This window comes from Sebastes umbrosus, chromosome 7 (genome assembly GCF_015220745.1).
Source record: "Sebastes umbrosus isolate fSebUmb1 chromosome 7, fSebUmb1.pri, whole genome shotgun sequence".
In the NCBI taxonomy this organism is placed as follows: Eukaryota; Metazoa; Chordata; class Actinopteri; order Perciformes; family Sebastidae; genus Sebastes; species Sebastes umbrosus.
In genome coordinates, this window is record NC_051275.1 from 5,855,525 (window position 1) to 5,876,075 (window position 20,551).

A 20,551-nucleotide genomic window follows, 5' to 3' on the forward strand; every position below is an offset into this window, starting at 1 on the left:
CCTTGTTATGATTTGAGCATTTTCTTTTATGTTAAATGCAGTACCTGTGAGGGTTTCTGGACAATATTTGTCATTGTTTTGTGTTGTTAATTGATTTCCAATAATACATATATACAGACATTTGCATAAAGCAGCATATTTGCCCACTGCCATGTTGATAAGAGTATTAAATACTTGACAAATCTCCCTTTAAGGTACATTTTGAAATGATAAAAATGTGTAATTAATCACGATTAACTTTGGACAATCATGTGAGTTATTAACCTTTTGTGACTATTTTACTATTAAAATGATGTAGAATCCTCTTTTTTGTTTTCAAAGTAGCCTTTAGTTACTATTTTAAGTACTGTATATTTTTGTCTTCAAATAAATATCATGAGCCTCAGTTTGTTCAATACTGCACTATTCACAAAAGAAAAGAATGAGGTGACGATCTGACATGACATCCACTGATCAGCCTTCCATTATTTGTCCTCAAACACAGCACAAACTATATATGGAATCGTTGAGCTAAACTGCAGAAATGCAATTCTAATGCTAATTCTAACTTTACAGAAAAGTAGACTGAAGAGAAGAATGTAGATCAGAAGGAAGTGATGACATGATTTTACTAATCCGAAGTGATTTCACCTCTTTAATGGGCCCAGTGAGTGTACAAAAACAACCACAGAACATGTTGCATATGCAGCCTTTACATTCAGTCAATTTGTACAGTTTTTTTTTAAAAGTTGTAGTGTGCTTGTCATCATTCAGTCTCATGTACCTACAGTAAACCACCAACACGCAATGCCTGAGTATCAATCATTGCCAGTTCCTCGTCATTTACCCATTCGTCCTCCACCGCTGAAGTGACAGGTTTGCGAGCTGGAGTCTGTACAGTTTTTAAAGTGCTAGGTGTCCCAGACCTCCGCGGGGGGTTGAACGTCATATTTACACACGGAGAAGCCCCTGAGCCCAGATGGGGGAGAGGTGGTGGGGACGGGATACGAGACAGATAGTCCAGAGCTCTCCTCTTCTTCAGGCTGCTGGGGTCTTTCTCTGTCGAACAGTCTGCTGCAGGAGGTTTCCTGCTGACAGGAGTGAAGGATCCAATGCTTCTGACTGGCTGCTGAGACTTCACCTGCATAAAAAGGACACATTTTTATTGTTTAAATCAATATGAAGTGGTCATGAGAGCAAATGAATCGGACAGCAAGTACATGAACTCGCGCTGGTTTTTGTGTGTCTTCTGACCGTTGTAAAAGCTGGGGTTCGTGGTTGCAGAGCTGGAGAGGAGACGGACCTCAGGCCATCAGATTCGACTAAATGTGAAAGCGTCTCCTCGGCAATTGGAAAGAAGTTCTCCTGACCCTGAAAACACAAGATGAAGATTATGTAATTTTCATATTTTACATCACTTTATTGTATCCAAATCAAAGAGATGGAGAAAAGTAAGATGAGAAAGCTCTATGTGGTTCAGGTCAGTTAACCGTGAACCCTTTTAAACAATCGTCATCTGATCATTAGTCCATTAAATACCTCGGCACTCACACCTAACCCTGATACTATGTCTCATGCATCTGTGCTTTATAGAATGCTGAATCAAAGTAACTTTTCAAGCGTGAAATGAAGACAACAATACATCTTGCTAGAGGTCAATATAAGAGGCCACATTGAATCAAAGTTTTCTATTTCATCGAATTTTCAACAAATGCATTTCCAATGCTGTTCAGCACAACTTCTTTTAGAGGTTGAGTCAGTTAACATGACAAAAAGTACTTGATATATGGGAGACATTGCCGTTTCCTATTCAGCATTTATAATTTCATCAACCATAATCTGCACCTGTAGCTTAATTATAGCTAATGCAATTCTGATTTGTGATTTCTTCAGAACATGAAGCACTTTGGCAGTGAGAGCATCCAGCCTTTGACGAACAAGGTATCTTTAATTGAGTGAATGATAAACACAGTTTTTGTCAGCTGCTGTACATGTTTGTGATTTCAGCACTGTACCTGAACCAGGTTTCTGAGCTGGCTGATGGATTCCTGCAGATGAACCTCCTTGGGGTTTGTTGAAAAGACTGTCAGATCTCCGGCGTACACAACAGGAGTGGGAGACATGGACTGACCTCTCAGCTGCAGGTTGCTCAGAGCCATCAGCACACGTGGTTTTACCAGATCCTCCAAGCCAGACTGAGCAAAGCTGCTGAAACAGCGTACTTTAACAAAGTTCAGTTTCCCGTCGGTCAAATAAAATGCAGGAGAGAAACCTGCGTTCAAAAGCACAAACAATCATTTAGTATACAGTATAGTGTAGTTATGGTAGAAACAGTTAAGAAAGAAAAACATCACCCACCCTGTCTATCTAGGATACTGATGACATATCCTGTGAGATCAACTTCTCCACACAGCGACTGAAATTCTTGGTTTTGAAGATCCACAAAATGGGTCGAGACCCTCGGTTGAAAACGTGTTGATAACCATTCCTGAGAAGTCTGCAAATATTAGGTAATATAAATTATTCTCATCATCTATCTGACTTTATAAATACTGTATCTACAATTCCACATGCATCCACTGAGTTTGCTCAAGATAGTTAGTTTCCACAGTACCTGTAGGTCCTGAAACTGTGTTTTCTTCGTCCCAGTCAGCTGAACAGTTGAACAGCTACCACCATGTTTCTTTCCGTCCGAAGTGCTGAGATTATAGACTTTGAATCGACAGCCTTCCTTCAGTAAAGACTGAAGATCCGAGGAAGGTCGCCAAAGGTTCAACTGGTAAACTAAAAAACAAAACAAAAACTCAATTTTAACATTCAACGTTATATCAATTGCACCTTTAAAGTAACCATAGTAAATCTAAAATGAATAAAAATAAAGACACACCACTGCCGGGTTGGTCCATGGAGTCAGCAATGCAGAGTCTCCACACAGGCGTGACTTCTCGCTTTGGACAGCCACCTTCGCTGTCCTCTGCATTCTCTAAAGCTCGTCGGTAGCGATCCTGCAGTTCAGCTTGCTGCTTCTCCATCAGAGAACGCCTGTAGGTGCGTAGAGTCTCCAACTGCTGTTCACTCAGATGAGCCTTGGACATGCAAGTAAAATAAGGCGTGCAATTAAAACTCTATTCACAAGCGAAATGCAGCCAACAATCTGTAAAGTAAAATCACCTCGAGGTAAGCTGGGTCATCCCCCACTGCTTCATAGAGCTCCTCTCCATCTTGAAGATTTGCAATGCCCTGACGGCTGATTGTCCGTCTTCTACGTTGAGGTTTGTTATTACCTGAAGACGACAATTTTGTAAAAAACTTATTCCATTTCAACCTGTACCTAACATGCTGAAAACACCATCCCTACCTTTGTCCTCTTTTTCAAATTCCGCTTGAATCTTGGCGAATAGGATCTCCATAGCTTTTTGTTTGTGGCTGTTGTATCGTCTCGCCTCCTTCTCTTCTGCACGTACAGAACGGAACACGACGCCTCCATCTGGTTTCCTCTCCATCCACTGGGAAATATGACAAGCATACAGTCAAAAGAGACATGAATTTCCGGGAGTAACGGTAACAATATGTCAACGACAAACTAAACGCACCTGTATGGGGTAGCTTCTCAGTATGATGATGTCCACACATCCTACTGGTCCTCCACTGCTGTACAAACAGGAGACAGGAAGCAGGAATGGCCGTGGATCCTTGTGAAATCCCAGTTTAGCGTCCCATCGTGCGGGTCTGCTGCTATTGGCGCAAATCTAAATATAAACAATGAATAAGGCAACTTATTTGGTTGCCTTGTGGAAAGATAGAACAACTTGTGCCCTCCCTCTTAAAGTACCTTTAACATGAGAGACTCAGGTGCCTCTAGAGGGGAGCAAGCATCTTGTGATCCCACCAGCTGAGCCCCGTGGATGATCAACTTCCCACCGACAGCCACTCGACCTTTGTGAAGCATGGCAGTCAAAGGTTCATCCAGCTGGGCTTTAATGTCGTACCATCCATCTGTCAGCCACACAACTGCAGATGGGTTTTCGACCTTGGCGTCAGCATCTTGTGGGGTCTTGGTGTCATTGAAACTCTGTCTGTTTCGGGAGTGACCCCTGGAGACGACCCCGCAGACACAGAGGACCAGGGTTTTGGCTGCAGCGTCGTCCTTTTCCATGATCTTTCTCAGAGCCGGCCTGCGGCTGTGGTCCACCTCTACATCATATCTGACACACAGAACAGGCACTTCATAAATACATCAAACTAATTGGATTATAATGTATGTATTAATTAAATGTAATAAAAAAATGTAGAATAAAATATATTTCTCCTAATTTCTTTTAATTAAATGCTTATAAAATGTAATTAATCAAGCCTTTAATCTTCTTAATCTTCTCTACCTATTTTTCATAGACCCATTGTTGTCCTTTTTAGGGGGGGTACAGAGAATCTTTAGGGGGAGATAGCAGGTCAGCAGTATATGTGACATAGAAGTGATGTACATCATCTGAAAGCTGGGAACCTGGAGATGAATTTGAGATGCAGCTCAGCACTGTGTTTCAAGTTGTTCTAGTCACATCAGAAATAAAAAAAGTAATTCATTAATTAAAATAAATTGTGAAAGTGTATAAGGGGTAAGAACACTATGATAGAAGTATATGAAGTATATGATAGCCATTCTCATGCTCACTTATGTCTCATAAGTTGCTGCAGCAATTTTGGGGTTGATCCATTTGTTACACAGACTTGGTGCTACATTTAAGATTTTTTTACCAATTGAGAATTGATAAAAATTATCAAAAATCCCTCCAAAATACCACATTAAGTCACCAAGACTTCTGCAAGAATTGGATTTTTTTGGCAATTGGATGGCAAGCACTTCTGTTCCGGAAACTGCTCAGAAACCCCCATATTGTCAATATAGCTAGGGAAGCCATCCATCCTCTGAATGCTCTAGGTCTGTAGTTTGTGGTTGTAAAGTTTCATGAGGCTGCGATTATCCTAGAGGTCACCACAGGTCATTTTATAGAGTGAGGTCAAATTTCAAAAAATGGTCTCACTACCACGAAATGGCTACTATGGTGATTAACATCACCACACATGAATACAGTTGGGCTCATTGGATCCACAAGAGTCTCATCTTTACAGTGATACCCAATTTATGTAATTCCAAGACCGTTTAGGGACCCCAGTATTCAGAAACCATTTTTGCCCCAAACTGCACAGGATTGTCATAAAGTGGGCATGTCTGTAAAGGGGAGACTCGTGGGTACCCTTAGAACCCATTTACATTCACACATCTTGAGGTCAGAGCTCAAGATATGATATGTCAAAATCTCCATGCCAGTTTTTTCCCTCGCCAAAATTTAGTCTAACTTTGGAGCGTTATTTAACCTCGTTCCCATCATATGGTTGGATTCCTTGGGTTTTCTTGTTTCATATGATGCCAGTGCCTTCACTCTAGCTCTAAAACTGAGCCTGCTACAACCTCTGAAAGACGGTAAAGTCGGCCGAGGGCGCCGGTGCCCTCAAAGAGTGGAAGAGGTTAAATCATACATAAAAATGGCAGTAGGCGATGTGTATAATACCATTGTTAGTTCATGGATATACTTGCACACATTTATCAAAAAAAATTTGTGAATGTCTTGTTAAGCACACAATAAAATTAACTTCACAACTTCAGGAACACATTGAACTAAAATAAGCTATAATCCTACATACCTGTACTTCAGCTGTAGGAGAACCTGCTCTGGGGTGAGACAGAGGCTGCCCATTGTTTCAGGAAATGATCTTTCCATGGAGGCCTGCTTCCACACAATCCATCGGTAGTGATTGTACACCCACCCCTCACTGATCAGTTTAGGATCCACACCTGGGGTGTCACATAATGCTCTGTGGAACAAGATGGTATTCAGTATAATAGTAAAGTATTCAGTCTGTATTTGCAGATACCAAGATACACCTGGTTTCACATACATTAAGTTCAACATTGCAAAGCCTGATTAGAACCAAACTAAAAGCAATAATACCTGTGAAACTCCTCTTTCCCTGCAGTCCCATCTTTGCTGGGGATCAGCCATCCTCCATCAGCCAGCTGAACACCACCTCCGTCTATAAAGGCTTCCCGTTTGATGAACTGCTGTAAACTGAAGCGAAAGGATTCTGCAGTCTCACTGGTGATCTCACACACGTGCCGATGAACTCCACGTCCATACAGCTGAAAAACAAGAACACCAACATGTCAAAGAAGCTGTTAACGTGACAGTGACAACAACATCCACTGTCAAGACAGTTCTGGCCTTGCCTGTTTTTGGGAGTATCTTGCAGGAGGCTTTCCATTTCCTGCAGCTTTTAATGGTATCCTCGACACTCCTGAGGTTTTGGTTAGAAACAAACTTCCCGGCAAAGGTCGAATGGTCTGGCGCTTCTTTTTCCTGATCCTCATGTCTTGCATATCTCGTGCCAACTCTACGTTCTGAAGAATGTCTGTAGACCATAAACACATCATCATTTTACCTACGTTATGCAGTTATTTACAGTTTATCATACTGACTTCATCCAAAAAAGTTACAGCACCTTGGCTTCTGGACAATGTGTCCTCCACACGGGATGCAGCGGAATCTTCTGATCCACAGCCAACAGGAAGGTTTTGATTATCATTTGTAGTGTCATCCAAGGCCACCGTCTCAGTGTCTTGTTTACCAGTTACATCTGTACTGCTTTGTGTTTTTTCAGTGGGCGGCACATAAGTGTTGCTTTTAAAGGGTGTTACAAAGGGATGGTTGTGTTTATCCTCCTCCTCCTCCTCCTCCTCCTGTGGTTTAGAGGAGCTCTCTTGGACAATAGTTCTTTGTTTTTTGAACGGAGGAACAAATGCAGAAGGTGTTCTTATGTTGTCCTTGAGCACTGTATTCTTGCGACTCTCTGTCTTTGCATTCTTGAGGAACGGAGGAACAAGCGCCGGCATCTTGGAATGTGCTGATCTGCCGTCTCCTGACGTTGAGTATTGTGTTGGGGTTGTCTTTTGCAAACTGGTTTCCACATGTTTTTTTCCATTCCTGTAAGACAAAAAAAATACATCACAAAGCGGTTGATAACCTCACACATAACGTCTCAACCGCTTGAAAACATGGCCAACAATTTACAGGCAACTTACCTGTGCGGCCCTGTGATGTTTGGATGGAGAGAGACGCTGTACTTGAAAACCCTCCTGTCTCTCATTACACCTTAATTAAGAAACAAATTCACATCAACAGTTATTTATTTATTTTATTTATAAGACAAATTGTGTATTCTTTAGATAATGTGTTACAGTGCTAGTGATTTACCATTTGGAGAACTTTTTTCTGGACGGAGAGCTGAACCTTTTGGACCATCACCGGCCCTGTCGAATTCTTCCAGTAATCGTCTTTTCAGGGGAGGCTGACCTAGAAAATTTCAGAACAGTAAGGCAACCATTTATGGTTAATAGTCCTGCTTGTAACAGGCAGTGTCGCAGCTTACGGTTAGTAATATACAGTATAAGGTAGCGCTGTCAATCAATTCAAATATTTAATCGTGATTAATCACATGATTGTCTATAGTTAATCGCGATTAATCGCAAATTAATCGCACATTTTGTGTTCAAAATGAACCTTAAAGGGAGAGTTGTCAAATATTTAATACTCTTATCAACATGGGAGTGGGCAAATATGCTGCTTTATGCAAATGTATGCATATATTTATTATTGGAAATCAATCAACAACACAAAACAATGACAAATATTGTCCATAAACCCTCACAGGTACTGCATTTAGCATAAAAAATATGCTCAAACCATAACATGGCAAACTGCAGCCCAACAGGCAACAACAGCTGTCAGTGTGTCAGTGCGCTGAGTTGACTATGACTTGCCCAAAACTGCACGTGATTATCATAAAGTGGGCATGTCTGTAAAGGGGAGACTCGTGGGTACCCATAGAACCCATTTTCATTTACATATTTTGAGGTCAGAGGTCAAGGGACCCCTTTGAAAATGGCTATGCCAGTTTTTCCTTGCCAAAATTTAGCGTAATTTGGAGCGTTATTTAACCTCCTTCTTGAAGCCGACCTTCACTCTAGCTTTAAAACTGAGCCAGCCACAACCCCAGAAAGATCGATTGCATTAATGCGTTCAAGAAATTAGTGGCGTTAAAACAAATTTGCATTATCGCGTTAACTTTGACCGCCCTATTTAGTTTATTTGCAATATGGGAAAAATCTATTTAACTTGTCCAATGAAGCTAAAATAGTCAAGACTTTGGTCCATGTTGCAAGAACTGCATTGAAATAATTTTGTTCTTCAAATAATTCTGATTCAACAAGACTTCAAAACATTGAGACAATCTGTGCAACATCAACAAAAACATTACTTAAATTTCTGTGTAATAATAACATACTCTTACCAGTCATATCTGGGTCTTCTGCTGGTCTTTTCCCTGTTCCTTTTTGGTCCTCTACAGATCGGAAGCTGGATTTTGGCACATTTTCAGACATTGAGAGACTCTGGCCAGCTAGACTTTCATCCTCTAACAAAGCTTTAGTGCAGTCCAGAGCTTCCTGGGCGAAAAACTCCTGCTGGGTTTCAGTGCAGCCACTCAGGTTAAGTGACTGAAAGTTGAGAACTGAAGACTCTTCTGGCCTTTTGACCTTAGATCCTTCACTGCTGCCGCTTGCCACATTTATTTCATAGTCCAACACACTTGACATGTCCTTTCCAGGTCTGCCCACCACTGCTGAGGTAATTTTGCCTTCTTTTAACTTAAATGCATCTGTAGGTGCCTTGTCTTTGATAAAAAGGCAACCATGCACACTTGCAGTTTGAGGAGCTTCATTTTCATGGTCAGTTTCTTGCAAAGGGGTTAAAGATTTAACTACCTGAGGGGCACTGAACTTAGTAGGCATGTCCTCGTCACTGGCTGTGGTGAGATTACAAGTTCTATTCACACCTTTCCCTCTTGATAGATCTATCTTATGGGTGTCATGTGGGCTTCTTGAGGATGAGTTTGAATCATGACAATCCCCATCAGCAAATTCTGTCAAAAGGTTTTTTGCTTTCAGCAGACTTTTCTGTGCAACATGGACTTTTGCTCCCCCTGCAGTTGTGAAACCACAATGAATTTTCTCATTGTCTTGTTTCTTGTCACTGATCTTTGCGTCTGAAACAGCTGGGATCTCTGCACTAAAACTGATGTCACTGAAGAGAGCTCTTGCCTTCTGGAGGGCCTCAGCTGAAAATGACACTTGCTTACCACTGGCTGCAAGAAATCCACTTTTCCTGGGTGGTGGCATCTCGGAGTGAGTTGGTTTTACACCGATTTTATCTTCATCTTCATCACATTCATTTAACAGAGTTTTTGCTTTCTTTAGGGCTGCAGATGAAATGGCAACTCCTTTGCCACTGGCTGTCTGAAATCCACCGTTCTGTGGTGGAACAGTGTCTTCTTTTTGTTTCGGTTGTTTGTTTGTGTCCTCAAATGTAGCACTTTCATTCAATAGAGACTTTGCTTTTGCCATTGCGTCATCTGACACGGATACTTTTTTCCCGCTGGCTGTACAGAATCCACCGCGTTTGCTCAAGTCATTGATGGCAGGGGAACTAATGTTCTTTGATGTTGCGCACAACAGGGGAGAAAGTGGCTTCGTCATCAAAGATGAGTTTACATATGAAGAAGCTGCGTTGGTAGAATCCAATGTGTTCTTAAGAACACCTTTGTGATCATCAGGATGCAGCATGTTTTCACGGTTTACTTCAGAAATGTGTGTCACCCTTTGATCTTGTTTAAATTTTGGAAGGTTTTTCTTCTTGCTGCCTCTTCCACTCACAGGTGCTATACTTTTCTTATGTTTTACTGGCATGCCATCATTACCATCCAAAATGTCACAGTCCTTGAAGAAAGCATCTGCTTCTTGCATTGCTTCTGCTGAAATAGAACCATCATCATGTTCTGTCAAAAGGTTTTTTGCTTTCAACAGATTTTTCTGTGAAACGTGGACTTTTACTCCCCCTGCAGTTGTGAAACCACAATGTATTTTCTCTGTATTTTCAGCATTGACTTGTTTGTCACTGATTCTTGTGTCTGAAACAGCTGGGATCTCTGCACTGAAACTGATGTCACTGAAGAGAGCCTTTGCCTTCTGGAGGGCCTCAACTGACAGTGCCACTGGCTTACCACTGGCTGCAAGAAATCCACTATTCCTGGGTGGTGGCATCTTGAAATGTGTTGGTTTTACACCGATTTTATCCTCAACTTCATCACGTTCACTCAACAACATTTCTGCTTTTTTGAGAGCTGCAGATGAAATGACCATTCCTTTGCCACTGGCTGTCTGAAATCCGCCATTTTTAGGTGGTGAAACCGGAATTTGATTGGTGAGATGACCCGTTCTTGAAGCATCTCCTTTTCCTTTCAGTTGTTTGTTTGCATCCTCAAGTGTATGAATCTCATTCAAAAGACGCTCCGCCTTTTTCAGTGCATCAGCTGACGTGGATACTTTCTTCCCACTGGCTGTGCAGAATCCGCCACCGTTGCTCAATTCGTTGACGGCAGGGGAGCCAAAATTCTTTGATGCTGCGCATGAGAAAGATGAAAGCGCCTTTGCAGTCGTAGACGGGTTTCCACTGAAAGAGGCTGCATTTGTTAAAGCCGGGGTATTCTCAAATCCAAAAGTGTGAATCTCCACATTATGTTGTACAACCTCTGTATGGTGAGCAGCTGGTCCAGCATTCACATTTTCAAACTCATTGATTGGTTCTTCAGAAAGGTTTCCTTTCATCCCTTGAACATTTTTACATTTTGGAAGGTCTCCCTTATGACTGACACTTCCAGGCCCGGCTTCTATGCTCTTTTTATGTTTTACTGACATGCCAGCATTACTGTCCATATTGTCACAGTCTTTGAAGAAAGCATCTGCCTCTTGTATAGCTTTTGCTGAAATAGGAATCCCTTTCCCACTGGCCATCTGGAACCCGCTTTGACGCGTGGTTGTGTCCATCCAGTTTTTCAAACTTTTTGTAGCATCTTCATCTGTAATGCCTGTGTCCTGTCTGTCTGAACAGATGGACTGAACCCTCACCCCAGTATCATTACCACAACCAGTGAATGAATTATCCTCTTTGTGATGCAAAAAGTTACCAGGGTGATTATCCACACTGCACTTATGCTGCATTTTAGCATCCGTTTCGCTGCTTTGCTTGTCCGGCGATTTATGACACGTCACAAGATTCTCCTCTAAATCTGCAAACAAAGCTCTGGCTTTACTCAGACACTTCTTTGAAACTCTCACAACGTTTCCTCCTGCAGTCTTAAATCCCACACCAAGCATTAAAGGATTTTTGTTCTCCAGCTTGTTTATTTCAGTGCGCCCTGCTCTGTCAGAGATGTGCTTTGAAGAGGAAGACGCATCTTCACGAGGGGAATTTTCCTTTTTCATTGCACTTGACGAACCTGTGGATTTACTTGTGACGTCGGATGTTTCACAATTTGTTTTACCATCTGAAACCAAAGTAATTTTGTCAGGCATTGCAGTCGCTGCCAGGTGCTTTTCAGCTTCTGAACTAAAACTGTCATCAAAATCTATACCCGAAAGGAAATCAGGGTCAAGGTCTTTGTCAACTTTTTGGGGAGACGTGGCATTATCTTGTTGTTTTAGCTTTGCTGTTTTAAACTGTGTAAATTCAAACTGGCTATCTGCTTCTTCCAAGAGAGTGCACAGCTCAGTCACATCAGCTTTTTGTGACGCTGATAACTGGCAACTGCTATCCACATTTTTTTCACTTGAAGAAAGCGGTTGGTTTGAGTTAGTGGTTGGATTTTTCACTGATCCGTGACTCGTGCTCATTGCATCTTTAGTTTCACTGGCACATTTGATGGGCTGGTCACTTAAAGTTCCTTCCACTTCAACCTCTTCAAAGAGACGCTTGGCTCTCGCCAGGTTGGCTGAAGAGATGCGTATACCCTTATGTGAAGCTGTTTTGAATCCTGATGGAGGGACGGAAGGAAGAGAAACTGTTTTCTCTGGCAGACTGCCACGAGCGTGACCATTAAGTGGAATGCAATTAATGCTATCAACAGTTCCTTTTGCACTGCTGGGTGGCTGTGCTGATGTGCTCTCAGGGCCCGGTGTCTGGCGTTCATCGATTGCGCTGGATGGCTTGGCATCCCTTTCAGCTTCTTGTAACATATCATCCAAATTTGCTTTTCCGTGTCCTTCACTAGATGTGAAAGGAGTGGTCCTATGGATATCAGTTTTAAAGAAGCCAGCCCACTGTTGATCACCACTGATCTCTGAGCTGGGAAGAACAAATGATGATGCAGTCATGTGAGTGCTATCTACAACAGCAGACTGGAATCCACTGTCATTTATTGTGCCCTCGATGATAGCGTTATTTTGATTCGTGGTAGAAACATGTTGTCCGTTACTGACGTCATCACGGTCGTGGTGAATGCTTGCTTGAGTTGCTTTCTGCTTCGCTCGTTTCATGGCCGACAGACAAGCTGATGGAGAGAAGCCATTTCGAGGAATGTCCTCTGCGACTTTACTCAGTTTACAGGGGTCGGACATTTGACTGAAGTCTTGTGCAAAATCTCTGCAAAGCTGCGACATGTCAATACCCTGGACTTTGGCTTGTACAGAGGGAGGTAGATTTTCGAGATTTCCCAGTTTTTGCACCTCATTCTTCCAGATACTGCAACCGTCTGCTTCATCTGGAGCTTTCCCCGACTGCTTCACATTAACTTCTTGCTCTGAAATAAAGAATGATGATAAAAAAAAGGATAAATTCAGTCTTTGTAGAAAATGTTAATACAGAATCTATTAGTATTGTTACACTTTACATGCATGAGAAATGTGTTACCAGAATCTGGAATCCCTGGTGATGAGTCCATCTTCTGAAAGTGTGTTTCTTTTCCTTGAACTTGTGGTTTTGAAGTCACAACAGAGTAAACAAATTTTCTCTTTTTCTTAGTAAATCCAGAGTCTGTAAGTTTCATATGTAGCCTCACGAGCCGGCCAGAATCAGAGTCATTCCACAGTTGTTCTGTTGAAATATTGTTTTCCACTCGTGTCGCAGGACCAGCATCCACAGTACAAGGTGGGATTTCAGATAAACTCAACGGAGACCACTGGGTGATTCCAATATCTCCAGTTTTCCCCGGTTGGGGTGAGGGAAGTCTGCCAGGCTCCTGATCAGCTGCTCTCTGTTCGCTGGATGCAGCATTGTTTGTCGACGAGATGTCCGTAGAGCTGCAGCCATGTCCTTTTGTTGGAATGATTTGCTTCCTTTTGATCCTGTCAGTCTTCACTTTTCTCAGTGCTGAACTACTGTTGGTGAAAAATATAGACAGAACATTCTCAGCTCCATCAAGAACACTCGCTACCGTTCGGCGAATTTCTCCATCCTCGATTGCATCTGGTAGCTTCTGTTTCCAAACGCTGCCGCTCTGATTCAGTGAACTCTGGGGGGAGTCATGGGACTCTGGATTCTGACCAGCCTCAGGGGAAACAACATCTGTTGATTACAGACCAGCAATCAGTATAATTTTGCATTATGCCTCAAAAAGCATGTGCAACACAGAATAAGTAAATCTGTTGCATTAATAGTCCTGTAATTTATATTCAGAGCAACCGCACCATCTTGGATATTTAGCAAATTGTAAAGGGAAAACACAGTACCTTGGTGAACAGTAGGTGTGTCATTGTTTTTGGGTGACAGTACTTCAACTCTGGATGTATTTGAAAGAGAAGGGAAAAGCTTCCGTACAAACTGAGAAAGACAAAACAGAAAAACAGAGATTCAGAAGCAATTTCAAATGCAAGACCTGCTTCTACACCATGTTTACTGTAATGGCATGTTTCCATTGTCTTGAACCAGCAAAAATGAAATGTGCACTGAGAACAAGATCTCGACCCTCCACTTTTGAGTTAGAGTTGGAAAGCAATCCTTGATCAAGTACATGTCCCCTCTCCCTGTAGTAGACACAGGCTCCCGCAATTTAAGATTGTCCATGTCTGAGAGATGCTTACAAGACATGGATTTAACAAGCATTTTTATTGTAAAACCAGAGAATGCTGGTCTACAAACACTTAAAATACTTAAAATTGACCTGCTTGTTAGCAGGTTGTCTTATCCTATTTAATTTAATTGGAAAGATCCAAAAAACATTCTAATGCCAGGTGGTTGAAAGATGTCATGTGTCACTTAAAAATAGAGAAAATCAAATTTATCATAAGAAGACAATTTGATAATTTCAGGGAAATATGAACGCCATTTATATTCCTTTTTACCATGGTCACTGGGATAAAGATTGGAGTGACTAAAAGTGCCCCTTATGTGCATGTTGGGGAGGGTTTCTGTGTGTATTTTGGGATATTTTTGTATACAACTTGGACAATTTAATTAAGGGTTATAAAAAACAAACAAAAAATTCAATGTTTTCCTTTTGATTCCTCAACTATTTACATTTCATAAAATATAAAAATTTTTTAGTGTCAATATATTCTATCTTTTACAGATCATAAAATAGAGAATAAGCAGAACATTTTAACTCTTTTATTTCTACATTCTACAAATCTGAGAGGTATATCTGTTGTATGTTTGGGCTGGACGGAGTACTCACAACAACATTTTTTTCTGTAGAAACACTCGCTGGACAGGGGCTCTCATCAGTTTGGGCTATAAAATTGAGAAGAAACAAAGATTTAACAAATGAAAATCACATAAATAGATTTCTAAAAACAACCAATTATGTCATTTGCTTACATAAAATTAGGGTGGATGGTACTGCTGGTGGGGTGTTCAGAGAACTGGTCCATGACATATCAGGATGAATATGTGCTGCAAGACTTTCAGATATATGCTTGCCATGGCTGACCTGTGTCATTGAAAAAAAACAATATAAAGAGGGGAAACCATTACTCCACATTCACATACTGACATTTGCTGAAAGAACGATAACATCCCTGTTAGATTTAATACACTTACTGGGGACTTTTGTGGGGTATGAAGCAGTTCTGTAGAGATGACAAAAGAAAGACATTAACCATTGATGATTACATTTTTTTACACACGTAAACCAAACAGATTAAATGCAGATACATTTGCAGCTCACCAAAACTGTCCTGACAGTCAGGCTGGAAACCTCCATATTTCGCACCTGGGACCCTATTAAGAACACGATAGACAATCAAAATCTGCCAACAGCAGTGACAATACAAGTAACTTTGGCAAAATTACCTTCAAAATAGCTCCATAGACAGTCTTTTCTCATAGAGCAATTCCTTACCATCAAGAGTTACATATGAAATCAATATTTGTTCCTTTTTTGCTTTAACTGAATCACCCTTTAGAATGCCTAAAGATATTTAAGTAAGAATTAGGTAAAAAAAAATAATTTGGAATATTTAAAAATGTATATAATTTCTCTTTTAAACATCCCAGACAACAAAGTCAGAATTTTTGCACTCACCGCTCTTTTGACGTCTGAAACAAATATGGACTTTGTGTTGCTGTCCATGGCAATGTTTCTTTTTCTAGGACGTACCACAGAGAAACATTATTTTTAGATGCAGCATCAAGAAAACTTATCGATGCAGACACAAGTAGGTTACTACAATTTACAACAATTCATTTAACATGTCCTATGCAGACATCCATATTCCTGTGAGTTTATGTAATGTGCTTGAAGTTTTAACTTAGATCACTGCATTTATACATCAACAGTCAAACTTGAATCAAACATCACCTTGTTCACCAGTGAACGACTGCTCATCCTCAGTTTCAGATGACACAATTCGACTGCGTCTGAAAACTTTGGGGGTTGAAAACAGCTGACTCTCTACTGCAGCTTTGTCAAAAGGTGTTTTAAAACTTTCCTCCTGGTTTGCAAACAGGTCATCTTGATCAGAGACATTTCCCTCATGAGTGAATGTCTGAGCGGTCAGTGACTCAAACCAGTCGGGGTCCAGGGGCCCCAACTCTAAATTGGGAAATTAAAAAATGTTTTTTAGAATAGTAATGAGTACACAACCTCCAACATACAGAACATTATCAAAAAAGAGAAAAAGTCCAGAGTGCTCAGAAGTTCAAATCAGTGTGATGAAGGTGCTCTTCGGTGGGGTACACAAAGGTTAAAAAAGGGGGGGGGAGTCCGAGGCACTCTTCTGGCAAAAAATAAAAAGCCTTTATTCAATTGGCTATTTCATGGTGAAATGCTAAAAACATTTGCTAATAGCATTTCATCATGAAACAGCCAATTGAATAAAGGCTTTTTATTTTTTGCCAGAAGAGTGCCTTGGACTCTTCCCCCCTTTTTTGATACAGAACATTATGTTTTATCTTTTGTGATTGCACAAAAAGTAGACCATCATATTCTGGTGATCATGCAGCTGGATGTAAAGGGTTGGACACAATATGAGGACAAGCTGTACAATGTAATGCATTACAACAGTCCTGCAACATGAACAATCTTTGAGCAACTTATAATGTTTATTGAGATGGAGACAGATATGTTTGTCTTACCTTTCCAGATGTCATCTTTGTATGTATCGTACATGTTTTTTGAGGGTAAATCCATTCCAGCTGATTTATGTAATCCCTAAAGTTTGCTATGTGGCACACCTGAGAAAACAAAGCTTTCATCATGACATGAGTTAAAGATCAGAAAGGTAGTTTCTAAGTTAGTTATCTTTAAGCTTCGCTACAGCTCCATCCTCCAGCCAGCCTTGAGTTAGCTGCTAACAGACTAACGTTACATTAGCTGAAGTTCACGTCAGATAACTTGATAGTAACACGACTAAGGACAAACTGTAGAGAGAGTATCGTTAGCTAAAGTTAGATTCACAGTGGTAGCAAATGTTACAGTGGGTTGTCAATGACTAGAAAACACAACACACCGTTAGTTAGTTAAACTCAGGTTAACTCACACTGACTGCTAGCAGAGCTAACTAACGGTACTAGTTCACTAACCAGCCAGTTCACCTCATTCTAACTCACCATGGCGGCGAACCACTGTTCACTTTCATGTCTCGATGAAACTCTTCACAAAGTGTTGATAACAATCCACAAAGACACGATATAAACTCACAGAGAAGTTTTATTAAGAGTCAACTTGCTAGCTAGTCTGCCTCTGCCTCCAAAACAAACCTCGCGCGCCACACACCGGAACTCAGTCTGACTTCAAAATAAGAGTCCTGCTTAAATTAAACAGCGTGCGGACACTACAGATTAGCTCATTGTTACATGCTTTTACACCATTATGGGGTTTATTACGTGGATATTAGGAATACTCTGCAATAGTGGGCGGCAATTATGCCCAAATCGGTCAATTTTTTCTTCAATAACGAAAGAACAATATACGTGAAATCTTTTATTGCACTAAATTTAGCCTTTCAGGCAGAATTTCCGGCTGAACAACATTCATGGTCCTCCTGCCCATTGATGTGTAAATTGCTCCTGTCAGAGGTGTTCTCTATAATGCATCTGAGCATTTTTTGGGTGGTGCACAACTTTTAAAGCTGCAGTAGACAGAATATTTTTGGCATCATTGGGCAAAAATTCTATTATAACTTTTCAGTATATTGTAATTCAAGTGTTCTGAGAGAAAACTAAACTTGTGCACCTCCTCATGGCTCTGTTTTCAGGCTTTAATATATCTAGCTTGTGAGGGAAGACTTTAGCAAATCACAGGTCATTTCAGAGAAGGTTTGCTCTGGCTGGTGGGCGGTGCTTGGTATTTCCTCAACTGATCTCAACATGGCTGTCGAGTCACACCTTTCTCTTTTTACAGCTAAACAGTACACTACAAGATGATTCTGAAAACATTTGAGGCGAGAAATAGACATTACAGTAACAGAATATTGATTCATATTTGATCAGCGGTGCCTAGTTTGACCGTTTGATCGGAGTTTGCGAGTGATTGACAGCTGCTCAGAGACAACAAGGCTCCAGCTCAGCTCTGATTGGTTGCTCTCCTTAAATCTTGTAGATTCCATTACGAGCACCGGAGGACACAGAGGCACATGATTATTTGTTTTCAGATTACCTGTCTCATGCACTACTGTCATGATATAGGGACCGTTTTATAAAAAATAACTTTTTAAAATCAAATTTCCTCCAATTCTACCCACTGCTGCTAAAGTGTTGTCTGAGAGGTTTCAGCCAGGGTTCAGTAGTTCCCATATTTATGAGAGAAAACCAAACAACAATACTAATATCACACAAAATGACACCACAGTTAACAAATGTAAGTTTTATTTTTATTGTTACATAAGTGTACAGAACACCAAAGTACAGTACATTGCAAAGGCAGTAGTATTTACAAGGCGAGAGGCTAAACAAACAGTTCTTGTGGAAGCTTTACAAATAGCTATCTCTTTCACTCTACGTGCAACTCAAATTGTAAGTTCATAAAAATACAATCTTATGAGTCTGAGCAAAGCCCCCCCATCGCACTATGTACAATTATTCAGTTAAAATAGTTTCTGTATTTGTTCATAAACATTACTATTACACTTTATAGTACATAGAATTTGCAAGCTTGGCAGGTTTAAAGATGAAACAAAATATTTGTTTTCTATAAATCTAATCTGATAAATGCATGTTTTTTCCTAAATAATATTAAATAATTTACCTAATTGCTAAAAGCTGCACAGTTAAAAGGTACAGTAAGATGTTTGAAGTAACAGGTGACCCACACAGCAGCGTGTAGTGTAGGTTTGGGAGACGTTACAGTAGTTTTGCAGCATGTCGAAGTAGTTAAATGTGAACAATTTCTGTAAATCAGTATCCATAATTCCATCTGTGATGGTCGTCAGGTTTACATCACACACTCGAGCACCCGCACACAACACAAGCACACACAAACACAAACACACAAAAAGACCCACTACTTGAACCAAGTAATGAAGCCTCCCTTTTTTCTTTACCAACAATCTTCTTGTTTTCCAATGCTGTGATATTCAAATACATTCTTTCAGGATACAGTAAAAGTCTTCCACTTCCGTGTAGGATTGCACATTTTCCCTTGACAATTAAAACAACATAACTGAAAGAGAATCACTTAGCTTTGGTATGTCATTTGTTAAATGTGAAAGTTGTTGACCTCGGTTGCAAGTGGTCGCTTTGTGACAATTTCTATTATTAGTGCAATAAAAGCCTAAGTTTCTCTGCAACCGCAAAGTCTCTCATATCTTTCTAAAAAACAACAGTATTGCTGCACATCTGAAGATCCGACTTTATGACATTCTGATGTGCTCTGAGCAAGAAGAGGAAGGGGGGGGGGGGGAGGAGGGGAGGGGGGGGGGGTTGGTTATTCCCAGGAGAGAGCAGAGTGCTTGTTAACAACTGAGATGATAGCAGCAGCCCCAGACAGGACCAGAGGCTTGGCGTGGGGGGACAGGGTGCCAGACCGCCATCAAAGAGTCGAGCCCGAAACCCTGGAGTCTGGGAGGAAAGCCGTGATGGCTCGGTAGCCTTGGGCTCGTCGGATCATGTCCCGGATCTCTCCGTTAAGTTCCATCAACTTGCCGGAGATTTCTGTCAGGTCCTGTTTTGAGCCCACCAGAGCAAAAGTTCCCGTCTGACCCAAGGTCTGATGTCTGAAGAAGATGTTGAGTAAAGTCTGGACCTCATCCTCAGAGGGGCTGCCGAAGATGTCGTTGGGCCACATTGTTCTGCGACGAAAAAAGAAAATGTTATTTGTCTGATTGATTTTAACGGTATACGCTCCTCACGTGCAGAAAAACAAGCCTTTTTTTTCTTTTCTCACCTGCACTCACGAATGTACCGGATGGCCGTTGGAAACTCGTTGTTCTTCAGACCCTCGAGGATGGCCTGCACGGCAGCCTCAGAGGAGCTGAAAGTGGGCTCAGAGCAGGAGCTCTCGCGGCCACGAGCCTCATCATCCGTCACAGAGGCCGCTGCTACTCTCAGGTTGCTCTTCAACTCATTTAGCTCTCTGGACATATTTGTCAGCTAAAGGTCGAGAGGGATTAATATTATTAAACAGGGACATGGATTAGATGGGTGGGTGTCATAGTTCCTAAAACAGAGGACAAGCAGATGCACGATGTACCTACCTCGGGAATAGAGCTTATTACATGGACCTGTTCAATCAGCTTACAGTAGGACTGAAAAAGCAGCAACAGCTGAAAGTGGAGTTTGTAGAGTCTTTGACAGAGCTCCAGTTGCTGAAAGTGAGAGAGAAGTGGCTGTTAGCAAGAGACGTTTTCATTGAGCTGGATTTCTCTTTCTGATTTATACTTTATCAGGAATAGTTCTGCATTTGATGGGTAATAAACTCACATACTACTGTACAACTACTTGTAAATAGATGTCAGCCTGCTGCAGTTCTACAGAAGACTTTACAACTGCTGATTTATTTTAAAAGCAGACCATTTGAAGCAACAAAGAAGAACAAGTCTTTCCAACTTACAGCCAGAGATTCCATTTGCTACAAAGCAAGCATGTTACAGGACAGAAAAGAAGTAGGGAAAACAGAGAATCAAACGAAGGGCATGCAACTCCTCATCATTTCCATTTGAAAGTGGGTGAAAAGTATTAGCACAGGTTTTACC

At 41.1% G+C, this 20,551-nt stretch overlaps 2 protein-coding genes across 9 annotated transcripts in view; both read right to left on the minus strand.

Moving 5' to 3' along the window:
- Window positions 1–605: 605 nt before the first annotated feature.
- On the minus strand, window positions 606–17,158 carry brca2 (BRCA2 DNA repair associated). 2 transcript variants are annotated; one of them, XM_037776196.1, is made up of 28 exons: window positions 16,971–17,157; window positions 16,497–16,595; window positions 15,721–15,954; window positions 15,445–15,508; window positions 15,088–15,140; window positions 14,961–14,989; window positions 14,739–14,850; window positions 14,596–14,651; window positions 13,652–13,742; window positions 12,834–13,487; window positions 9,928–12,723; window positions 8,383–9,504; window positions 7,287–7,385; window positions 7,115–7,184; window positions 6,535–7,016; window positions 6,263–6,444; window positions 5,988–6,175; window positions 5,680–5,850; window positions 3,812–4,184; window positions 3,573–3,728; window positions 3,338–3,485; window positions 3,151–3,263; window positions 2,867–3,065; window positions 2,594–2,763; window positions 2,338–2,476; window positions 1,995–2,251; window positions 1,234–1,350; window positions 606–1,120 (listed from the first exon to the last, which is right to left on the minus strand). In XM_037776196.1, the coding sequence occupies exons 2-28, from the start codon at window positions 16,549–16,551 to the stop codon at window positions 764–766; spliced, it is 8,487 nt and encodes a 2,828-aa protein (XP_037632124.1). In that variant the 5' UTR covers window positions 16,552–16,595; window positions 16,971–17,157; the 3' UTR covers window positions 606–763. The 2 variants fall into 2 exon arrangements, with proteins under 2 accessions (XP_037632124.1, XP_037632123.1); XM_037776195.1 differs by having other exon boundaries at window positions 8,383–12,723; window positions 16,971–17,158.
- Window positions 17,159–18,210: 1,052 nt separating this feature from the next.
- The window catches only part of frya (furry homolog a (Drosophila)), a 67,249-nt gene continuing 64,908 nt past the window's right edge, over window positions 18,211–20,551 (minus strand). For 3 of the 7 annotated variants that reach the window (XM_037774355.1, XM_037774356.1, XM_037774359.1), the window contains exons 60-63: window positions 20,410–20,427; window positions 20,054–20,164; window positions 19,744–19,949; window positions 18,211–19,648 (exon numbers count right to left, since the gene is read on the minus strand). In XM_037774355.1, the coding sequence (XP_037630283.1) occupies window positions 19,390–19,648; window positions 19,744–19,949; window positions 20,054–20,164; window positions 20,410–20,427 (594 nt within the window). In that variant the 3' untranslated portion in view covers window positions 18,211–19,389. The remainder of the gene's footprint in view (window positions 19,649–19,743; window positions 19,950–20,053; window positions 20,165–20,409; window positions 20,428–20,551) is intronic. The other 4 variants (XM_037774360.1, XM_037774358.1, XM_037774354.1 and 1 more) reach the window with 3 other exon arrangements.